The 10327-nt window shown below is 40.3% G+C and overlaps 3 protein-coding genes across 6 annotated transcripts; 2 read left to right on the top strand and 1 right to left on the bottom strand.

The window, feature by feature from the left end:
- Positions 1-745: 745 nt before the first annotated feature.
- On the bottom strand, positions 746-3967 carry LOC148089638 (ankyrin repeat and SOCS box protein 5-like). 3 transcript variants are annotated; one of them, XM_087784776.1, is made up of 8 exons: positions 3439-3560; positions 3089-3179; positions 2839-2918; positions 1811-1918; positions 1594-1747; positions 1398-1532; positions 1144-1335; positions 746-1083 (listed from the first exon to the last, which is right to left on the bottom strand). In XM_087784776.1, the coding sequence occupies exons 2-8, from the start codon at positions 3138-3140 to the stop codon at positions 956-958; spliced, it is 849 nt and encodes a 282-aa protein (XP_087640902.1). In that variant the 5' UTR covers positions 3141-3179; positions 3439-3560; the 3' UTR covers positions 746-955. The 3 variants fall into 3 exon arrangements, with proteins under 3 accessions (XP_087640902.1, XP_087640910.1, XP_087640895.1); XM_087784784.1 differs by having other exon boundaries at positions 3089-3122; positions 3439-3557; XM_087784769.1 differs by lacking the exon at positions 3089-3179 and having other exon boundaries at positions 3439-3967.
- Positions 3968-4730: 763 nt separating this feature from the next.
- On the top strand, positions 4731-6676 carry LOC148089637 (uncharacterized). The gene is made up of 3 exons (XM_087808735.1): positions 4731-4788; positions 4906-4976; positions 5647-6676. The coding sequence occupies exons 2-3, from the start codon at positions 4959-4961 to the stop codon at positions 6547-6549; spliced, it is 921 nt and encodes a 306-aa protein (XP_087664861.1). The 5' UTR covers positions 4731-4788; positions 4906-4958; the 3' UTR covers positions 6550-6676.
- A 914-nt stretch (positions 6677-7590) lies between these two features.
- On the top strand, positions 7591-9445 carry LOC148089636 (CD209 antigen-like protein D). 2 transcript variants are annotated; one of them, XM_087808748.1, is made up of 5 exons: positions 7591-7709; positions 7778-7882; positions 7954-8108; positions 8708-8811; positions 9183-9445. In XM_087808748.1, exons 1-5 carry the CDS (start codon positions 7595-7597, stop codon positions 9331-9333), a joined length of 630 nt encoding a protein of 209 aa, XP_087664874.1. In that variant the 5' UTR covers positions 7591-7594; the 3' UTR covers positions 9334-9445. The 2 variants fall into 2 exon arrangements, with proteins under 2 accessions (XP_087664874.1, XP_087664883.1); XM_087808757.1 differs by lacking the exon at positions 7778-7882 and having other exon boundaries at positions 7595-7709.
- Positions 9446-10327: the final 882 nt, after the last annotated feature.

Raw genomic sequence — 10327 nt, 5'->3', positions numbered from 1 at the left:
ATAATAATTCGAAGATAAAAGAACAAAAAGAATCCACATGTCCCGGCGTGTTTTTTTAATTTTATTGTGGTGGTCCAAGTGTGTGACGTCACTAATGGCCGTAAAAAGACTGTAAACTATAATAAAGTTGGATTATAAAAGGAAACCAGTGAGGAAATGAGGCTAGTGACCCGAAATAAGTGTTGGAAGGACACAAACAATTTTACTACATTGAACACCTGGCCATTTTTTTTTTAATTGATTGAACTGGTTTTATGTTAACAAATATTTACTGTAAAATTCCATTTGCAACCTAACAGTCTAGGTCTCCTGTTCATCATAAAGAAAGATCAATTCACTCACTATTTGGAGATTCAATTTTGTGTGGGATTCTTCAAATATACATTACAGTATGTTGCCTATTATATTCCGAATTAAAATGACATCATTAGTAAGTAAGTAAGTATTTTTTTATTTATATAGCACTTTTCCGGACCAGGGTCACAAAGCGCTTAAACAATAAAAACAATATTCAATAAAGTATATACTTTAAAGTACAAGATAAAACTGATAACACAACAGGAGTTCCAGAAAATCAAGGAAAAGCCTGAACAAATAAAAAAGTCTTAAGGTGTTCATTCTCACAGTGATCATCATTACCTACGTCTTACAGAAGAATAAAGCCTCTTAACAAAGAATGATGACAAGTAAGGTAAAAATGTCCACCTTTCCCACTTATTAATATTGTAGTACAAACTCATTTCAGTCAGGTGATGCACATCATTTATTAATATATTATATTAATTACAGTATTCACAGAATGAGTTGTAACACAGAGGTACACATTCATGTTAAAGATTTGCACGTTCATTATGAAAGAAACAATTGTGAAAGTGAAAAAACACTGGAATATTTCTGATGATACGGTGAAATTATTATCATAAAGTTATGGTGATACAAGCAGAGAACATTTATTTTACGTGTGCTCTAGGTATCGGGTAAGCAAAGCTGGAAGCGGGAGGTGGGGAAGCAGTTTCAATCTTGAGGCTCCGATCAGGGTCCGGATCTTTAATCTACACTGCTGGCTTAGACTCTGAGGAGAAACTGAAAGGAGAATTTAAAAGTTACAAACTAAATTCACACACTGGATCACGTGGTTGGTACCTTGAAACTCAAGTAAAATCTGTTCCGTTTTGCCTCCCGAGGGCGCCAACTCCAGAGGCCTCTTGTTGTCATCGTCCCTCTGGTTTACATCCGATCCGAAGTCCAAAAGTAGGGACACTTGCTCAGCAGAGTCCAGTCTCACCGCTGCGTGCAGTGGACTATCTGCGCCTCTGCCCATGTTCACAGCGGCCCCTGTCGAGAGTCGAGGAGACGTGAGCGCTCCTCAAAAATCCTCCTTGATATCGGAGGTTTACCTTGGTGCAGCAGGATCCTAGAACAGGCTGTGTGCTGGTGCAGACAGGTGACGTAGAGAGGAGAGCCCAGGTGGGTCGGCGGCAGGTTGGGGTCGGTACCATGTGACAGCAGCGCCGCCACACATTCACTTTTACCTGGGGGAACCAATAGCTTGATGGCACAGGGATTCCAAACATGAGGAACATACAAGTGTACCTCTCTTGCAGGCTTCATGCAGCGCCGAAGGGAAGTGAGCCTGCTGCAGACGTGTGTGGGCTCCATGTTCCAGAAGAAGCTCTAAACAGGACACGCTTCCGAACTTACAGCAGTTGTAGAGCGGTGAGATTCCATCGATGGTGGTGGCGTTCACCTGCGCGATCAACGTGGTGAACTTCATTGATGATTTTTGGACTTTGAAGAGGATCATATTTACATTCGCGCCGGCGTTGACCAGCGCCCGGACACAGGCCAGATGTCCCGACAGACATGCTTCGTGGAGAGGAGTGACCCGATCAATAGTGACCTCGTTGACGTGATAGCCCTGGAATATGAAATATTATTTTCGCCATTAACATTCATAGTGTTTTGACAGAAGCTGAAATAAGTGTCTTGTTTGTTCGAGAGACTCTGACTTCAGTCTTGTGCAGGAAACTTGACAAGTAACTCTTCAAAACTACTACAATGACTCAAACATGGTGAGGATGAGTGAATTTTATGTGGAACATGTATAAATATGTTATTGTACATAGAAAATCAGTGAATATAAATTATACAAAAGAAAAAGAAAACACTTTGGAATTTCCTAACCCCTTTTGCTTGTTTTTCAGTTTGTAGTATTCTATGTGTTCACTACAGCCAATTAACCAACACCATTAGATACATGTATTTATTCATTCATTTTCTGATACTTTTCCCTCATGGGGGTTATGTAGGATCTGAACAGCAGCCTGAACAGGACACCAGTCTGTCTCAGGGCACTCAAAGATTTAAACCATTCACACACACACTCATCCCTATGCCCTTTAAAGTAAATACTTTATTTAGTATTGTTTTGATTGTTTAAGAGCTTTGTGACCCTGGTCTGGAAAAGCGCTATATAAATAAAAATTACTTACTTACTTACTTACTTACAGTTCCCCCCCAAGTTCTCAGAGTGCCCGGAGTAAACCCAGGCAACCCAGAGAGAACACACTCAAAAAGGTTGCAAGTTGCCTACCCATAATACTTCCTTGTCTTGTTCTTCTATATTTTACAAATATAAAATACATGTAAAAAATGTTTGGGGAGCCAAAAACCTTTTCAACCTACACCTAAATTAGCTCATTTATACAAAGAACCAAAAAAGTTCACCCGATTCTTTTCTCACAAATGTCCACCTGATGCTGAGGGTCTCATGATGACTGATCAGAACTGAACCCACGCCTAGACTCCTGATATATACTGTCAGCATGTTACGTTCACCTGTGTCAACAGAGTACGCAGGGTGAGAAGCCGGCCCTGTGATGCTGCCTCATGAAGCGGCGAGCGGTCCGCCCACGACCCTGGAGGACACAACAAAAATAAAAACATATTTTACTCTGTCACTGATGTCGTCAGTAATCTATTATGAAGAGAGAACCACAGTCACACCATTCCAGCTCACCTATCAACCAACACCAGTGTTATCTTTGTGAGTCCCTTTAAATCAAACAGACTTTCAACTCAAACGTACCCATATCTCCATCTCCCCATGGCACATCCAGCCACTGGTAGACATAAGACATAGTGAATGGAGAGTCTGCTGTTTGGTACAGTCTTTCAAACTGGAAGATCAAATGACCAACATTGCTGAGCAGTAACAAGCTAAAAATACACACTTGACTACTTTCAACAGAGTAGAATAAGGACAATACATAAACTCATATGGAAATAATGTATGTATACATATTTGATATATTATTTATTTATATAATGTATATGCTATATATACAATACTATACATCCATGTTTTAAAATTAAGTTATTTTCTTAAGGTACGTGTTACGCTCACACACTGCGTCAAGAGGGGTTCAGTCAACTGACCTTGGCTCGTCAGGATCCCCCAGCAGGTCTTCTTCCTCGCCGGGCCGCGTTCCGATGGCGCTCCGGACTCGGCGCTCCTTTTCCGGGACACTTCTGGCGCAGCAGGCGGGACCTCGGGCATGTTTGTGCGGCTACAGTCTCGGTGGGAGCGACGGCACTGGAGCCTGGGTGAGGAGCGGCGGTGGGCGGGGCTTAAATGCAAAAGGCAGCCTTTGATTGGCTGACGCTCTTTGTTGTTGCTCTGATGGGAACACGAGACCGTTTCACGTGCACGCCCACGTGTGCACGGCGCAGCTATTTCAGTCCAACGTTACCAGTTATAAATGAATAATAATAATAAAAAATAAATAAATAAAAAAATCCAACGTATTAACGTCAAAAACATTATTCCAGTAACCATTAATTTGTCCAACATTTATTTATTTCTACTGATTGTTTAATACTACATTCCCACAGCATAAATATAATAAATACAAAGTATATATTTTTATTTTAAATGTATTAAGGAAAGCCACGTGCCTCTAACTTCGACCCAGTCTTCTCGATAACAATCGTTCTCTAGCGCTCAACAGAACACTCGGTAAATGCGATTCTCGACTGGTTTATTACTGCTTTTATTTAGGAGGAAATGTATATTTTGTGGAGTGGATGCAGTACTTTTTATACAATATATATACTTGCCTGTATATAATATGTAAAATAAACATTGAAATAATTTGCTCTTAAAGGACATCTTCTCTCTCAGGAACGATTTGACTGAGAACCCATTCCCAGAAGAACCCGTTATCTTAGTTCTTTAAATTAATTTAACAATTTAAAAAGTATATGAAGTGATCTTGGATTAACCAGTTTAGCTGCTGAATGTTAAAGTCAACCAAGAAGTTCATGTAGTGTACAGTAGGATTATTAAAACAATAATATTCATAGTAAATAATCAACAATAATTATATGTTCACATGTTTAAACAAATTAATTGTATACATCTTCAAAACCCCATTAACATTGATTGCGCTTTGACCAGAGGGTTTACGGTAAACCGGACCGCCGACAAAAAATGTCTTTGCAGGTGAATAAAAATGATTATTATTTTCTGCTTTTCTACCCAAAAAATCGTGGAGAAAATAATCAAGACGCTGTGTTCAAGTTTTTGATCTATTCAAACATTCAAGAAACGTCTCTATCTTGAAAGTAACAAAAAAATCTGACCGTGAATGTTCATGTATCTTTAAGGATTTCCCTTTTTTACCCTAATGTCACGATGCGCAATGGAATCTGACGACGCCCCCGAGTTGCTGACGTCTCCCACCAACATGGCGGAGTGTTGCCTACAAACAAAAGATCGAGTAGGAGGTAAATAAAGTGTTGGATTCTCGATGTTTCGTGCAAACATTCTCTCGCTAACACGATCTCTGACGTTCCTGTTTGGAGTCCATTCATTCCGAGCGGCTTCCTCTCGTGTCTCCTCAGGGCTGTGAAGTCGCTGCAGCACCAGAGGAACTTTTGTCTCCTGGAGATCCACCATGAGTTCCGAGAAGGAGGTAATGACAAGTTTATTATTCAAAGCCTTTCGTGTCGTATTGCCAGAGGCGATTAGTAAACCAAAAAAAAAAAATCCTTATCGTTCTAGTATAACGTCGAACGTCCTGGAGCTCAGTTGATAGTCAGCTTTAAATCTAGTTTCATTGACTTAAATCATGTTTTTTTTTTTTAAAGTAAACATTTTTACCAATACTTTTCGCTGAGAGGAGACATCACTAGGGAGGCGTCAAGTCGACGTCATGACGAGATCCCCTCAACCATAGAGTCCAGACACCTGGCAAAACTTCCAACTACAGGTCAGGGATTTGGTTGTTCCATGAGTGGAGCGTTCATGTCCTTGGACTCCAAAGCATTGAATCAAATGTGTAACTGTGTCCTGTGAAATTTGTTTTCTAATCTCTGCTCGCAAGACTCTCCATTTTGTTAGCCATGGCCAAGTTCGATAGATAGATAAGATACTTTATTCATCTCACAGAGAAATTCACAGTTCAGCAGCTCCAGAATAGGTTACAAGATAGAAACATAAGAGGCATGCAAGTCTATGTAGAGTCTAAATATAAACTGAAACATACAGTATGTATAAAAAAAAAAAAAATTAAGACGTTAAAAAGAATGAGATGATTAAAAGATGACAAGTTGTTTCTAAAGGTTCCATTTGTGTCGTGTTAGAGTGAAGAGGAGGCGGGCGATTTGCATCTCTGTCACCACTGTGGTAAATCCTTCAGCTTCACGATACAGCGTCGGACTCGGGATGGAGAGTTCGAGTGTTCCCAGTGCGACTCCAGCTTCGGCCAGGAGGTCGAGTTGGAGCTGCATCTGAAAACGCACGCCGAGATCCTGTTCTGCGGCGACCGGTGCAAGGAACTCCACGCCAGCAGGTCGCCCCGCTTGAGGGACGAGCCGGGAGCGTTCCAGTGCGAGCACTGCCCGAAGTCCTTCGAGTACGTGAGTCTGTACAGGACGCACGTGCGCGTGCACACCGGCGAGCGGCCGTACACTTGCGAGGAGTGTCAAAAGACCTTCAGTTTCCTCAGCTCCTTCCGGCGACACCAGCGCAGCCACAGCGGAGCCCGGCCCTACCAGTGCGACTTCTGCGACAAGAGCTTCACCCAGAAGGGTCACTACAGCCTGCATCTGCGCAACCACACCGGGGAGAAGCCGTACGAGTGCGAGCAGTGCGACAAGAGCTTCGGCGACTTCAGCACCTACAGGATCCACCAGCGCGTGCACACGGGGGAGAAACCGTACAGCTGCCCAGAGTGCGGGAAGAGCTTCTCCCAGCTGGGGAACTTCAACTCCCACTTGCGCATCCACTCCGGGGAGAGGCCGTTCAGCTGCGAGCTCTGCGGGAAAAGCTTCACCATCTTGAAGACGTACCAGCAGCACGCTCGGATTCACACGGGGGAGAAACCGTACCAGTGCAAAGAATGCGGGAAATGTTTCAGTCGTCCGAGTCACTACGTCCGACATCAGCAGATCCACTCCGGGGGGTACGTCCGAGGGGAAAAAAATAACTGGACTGTGACAAAAGAAGAACCCCCGTCACCCACGGAGGTGGACACCAGCACATAGACTTCACCTCAGGAAGTGTAATTGATGGTTGCTCATTATTTTACGGCTGCTCGTGGTTTATTGTCATTTCTATTCAGATATTTTTATGTCCCCTGATGTTTCTATTAAAATGACATGTTACAACTGTCGCCTTAGTAGATCTGTGTCAGCAGGAGTTGAACCATCATTCACAGACGTTCTCTATTCATAAATTATTATTTCCCATATGTTAAGACAACAAATGGTTTCACAATGTTGCTGTCCTTTCCTCATCTTCTCCTTCTTCACTTCCTCTTTGGTTTAAGGCAAATTCTTTGGACGAATCAGTTTCTATTTTTTCCAAAACAAATTTGAAGAAAAGTCGTATGTTTAAGAATAATTTCAGTCTTACGAGATACTTATTGAGATGGAAAAACAACTGAGGATGAGCTTATAGTGTGTGAAAACAATTTCCTAAAAATGACTTGACTCGTAAAGTATTATTCATAGGGATATTTTTATTTAATTTTTTTTGTTTGTACTGAAATCCATCTTTGATTAAAATGGGTCTTTAGATAAAACTTTATTACTTTTATTTTATGCACATTTTAGTGAAGGATCCTCAATGTAAAACGGTTTGACTTGCAGAAAAAGTACACTCACATTTCCAAAAAAAGCATGTGGGGAAAAAAGCAAAATAAGTGAGAAAAATATGAAAAATAATCAAGTGTTTTACGTAGATTTTAAAGTTTTACTTTGACCAAGTAGACTCTAGTAGTGAGTGACAGACGCTCACGCACAGGTAGATGTTAAAACAAAACCAGATATTGAAATATACTCGATGTTGATATAAAAATATCAAAAATATACTTGCCGTTTATATTAATTAAATAATCTGATATTTTAATCTGGGTTACATATGGAACAAAAAAAAATCTCCCCAGATCAACAGTTTAGTTCCTTGTTTGTCTTCAGGTTACATAACATCCTCTTCTGTCAAAGTATGTGACATAAAATATTACACAAAGTAAGTGTTGAAAGGGATGGACATATACACTGTTGTATCAGTGAGTGTTCCTCAGTCAATATGGCAGCGTTCTTTCAGTCCAGTCAGGCTAAAGTGGATTTTGAGGTTGGCGAGTATCAAGAATTCCCTCCTGCTGAACAGAAGACACCTTCAGCGGAGAAAAGTTCAAAACCGGGTATGTGGTGCCAGTGATACTCTCGACGTTGGTTCTAGTGAACCAAGTATGTCTCTGTGTCTCAATAGAACTGCGTTTCTGTTTGCTGCTGCTTCTCTTTGGGTTGCTGTGTGTCCTTCAGGCGGTTCTCAATGTGACTCTGAGACTTGTCAAAGGTCCAACTGATGGTCAAGGTACTTCTTCCTGGACCTTTATCAAGGAGGTTGGTGTTCCTTACGAGGCGTGTTTGTGTATTTGTGTGTAGATGTGATGCAGCAGCAGAATTGTCCACCACAATGGGTTGAGTTCAATGCCAGCTGTTACTACTTCTCAATGAGGAGAAAACATTGGGACGACAGCAGGAAGGAATGTCTGCGCAGAGAAGCTGACCTGGTCATCGTGGACGACCTGCAGGAACAGGTGCGTTGGCAATGACACGGAGAAAAAAGAACATTCACATCACTTAAGTTGTACATGCACATACAACACTGGTTTTTGGCAGATAGTGCTGTTTAGCGTGACACTTGCACAGAGCTTTTTTGAGAGAAGTGCTTGTCTGTGAACCCTGTTCTTTCTAAACCAGTGAGCTAGCTTGGTGCTACTTGTTTAATCTACTCATTTAAGATATTGATGACCTTCAAAATGTTGTGCAGAAGCTGCATATATACGTATGATATTCAAGTCATGACTTTAGCCATACACTAATACTTTGTTACTATACATTCAGTTAATGATACAATTAAATATAACAAATTTCGATACATGATATTTATATATATTTTTTAGAAAAGTATTATTATTCTTTTTTAAATAAGAAATGTATACAGTGCTGTTAAATAAAGATACAGTAAGTTGAGTTGTTCACTCTGTGTTTTGACTCTGTCACACGCCACAGAGAGAAGGAGGGAACAATGACGGTTAAATTATTTGACAGTGGTTTTACAGTACTCTCTTTTTCACAGATGACTAAAATGTTTTATTGCCTACCCTACTTTTAATATATATATGTGATACCATAGGCTTTTCTCACTGGCTTCAGAGAGGCAGCCTGGGTTGGAATGACTGACAGAAGGAAGGAGAGAAACTGGGTTTGGGTGGACGGAACTCCAGTAGATGACAACAGGTAAGAAGAACCATGTAAATGTAAAATCGTTGCTTGAGATTTTAAGAAAGTGTAATGTATGTTTGCTTTGTTCTAGTCGAAAACATGTGTAATGTTTAGGTGGTCATAACGAGGATCATGCCAGTGTTGGCAACCAGCACACATACAGGACTCTGAGAGTTTTATTACATTATTGTATTATTACATTACCATGTTTTTAGTCCGATTCAGTGTAGTGACAGTTGGTACGCTACCCTCCCCTCAGCCCCCAACATATATATATATATATATATATCTGGCAAAGTTTTTCCTTTGTTTAAAATGGCATTGTCTTTATATATGCCCGTTCAGAGACATGTTGTTGTGTTGTTGATACTCACCACTCTCTAAAGGGTCCAGTGGGCTCTGGGACAACCGGACGATGCGTACGGAGGTGAAGACTGCGGCGAACTTCGCTTTGTGCCGAATTTCATTGGTTTGAACGACTACAACTGTAGTGCGATATTACAGTGGATCTGTGAGAAGAAACTTAAGAGGGGATGAACCTGTGAGCATCTTTCAAGAATTCAAGCCGGTCCTGCCACTGATTAAAACATTCTAAAATAGATTTCAGTGGTTTAATCGCTTATCTTTCATAATAATAAAAGCATTGTTTTAGAAATACCTCTGTATGTTCATTTTTACTTTTCCTCACAATCTACTGAAACTTTGTGACTATTTGGTTCTCGGTGCGACCGCTGTTTTCCTGAATTCAGTGCTACTAATGTTGACATTAAATTCACAAGTTTTTTTTATCTATACAAGCACTAACGGCATATAATGTGGCTCCTCTTTGGACTAAGGACTAAGGAAATCGCTTCAATTATCTTCAAAAATCAAATTGTTAGTCTGGCAAGACCTGATGTTTTTTCAACTTCCCTAAAAAAAAACGATAACATGACTTATCTTAGCTTATCTTAAACTCATCTCTGGTGAGAAGTTGTCAATCATACTGTAGCTCGAGCCCATCACAAGTAGGTGCGACAGGGAAGCTTGAAACTCTTGTAATAGCACAGGCTTACCACAAGAGAGTGGTAAATATTCAGAAGGCAAAATAAGTTCATTACACAAAGGGAGAGATGATAATTTATTAGAGCAATATTGGAAATGATAAGAGACGATGTATTTGGAGGTACATAAGTACAGCATACACACACACAATTAAATAACTCTTGCCAATGGGCCAAACATTTGTTGTCCTTGTAATGAATAAAGATTGTGTAATTGAAGTAATAGAAAAGATCAAAGGAAATATTGTAATCAATTAAACCAATGTATGTAATTAAGTAAGTATTTTTTTTATTTATAGAGTGCTTTTCTAGACCAGGGTCACAAAGTGATTAACAATACTCAATAAAACATATAATTAAAAGATCAAGATAACACCGAGAACAACACAGTTCTAGAATATCAAGGAAAAGCCTGAACAAATAAAAATGTCTTAAGATGTTTCTTGAAGGAACAACAAGTAGTAATTGCTGGTTCTGTGTCCTCGTCT

The sequence above is a fragment of the Callionymus lyra genome, chromosome 1 (assembly GCF_982586985.1).
Source record: "Callionymus lyra chromosome 1, fCalLyr1.hap1.1, whole genome shotgun sequence".
Taxonomy (NCBI): Eukaryota; Metazoa; Chordata; class Actinopteri; order Syngnathiformes; family Callionymidae; genus Callionymus; species Callionymus lyra.
This window is presented reverse-complemented; position numbering and strand designations above follow the sequence as displayed.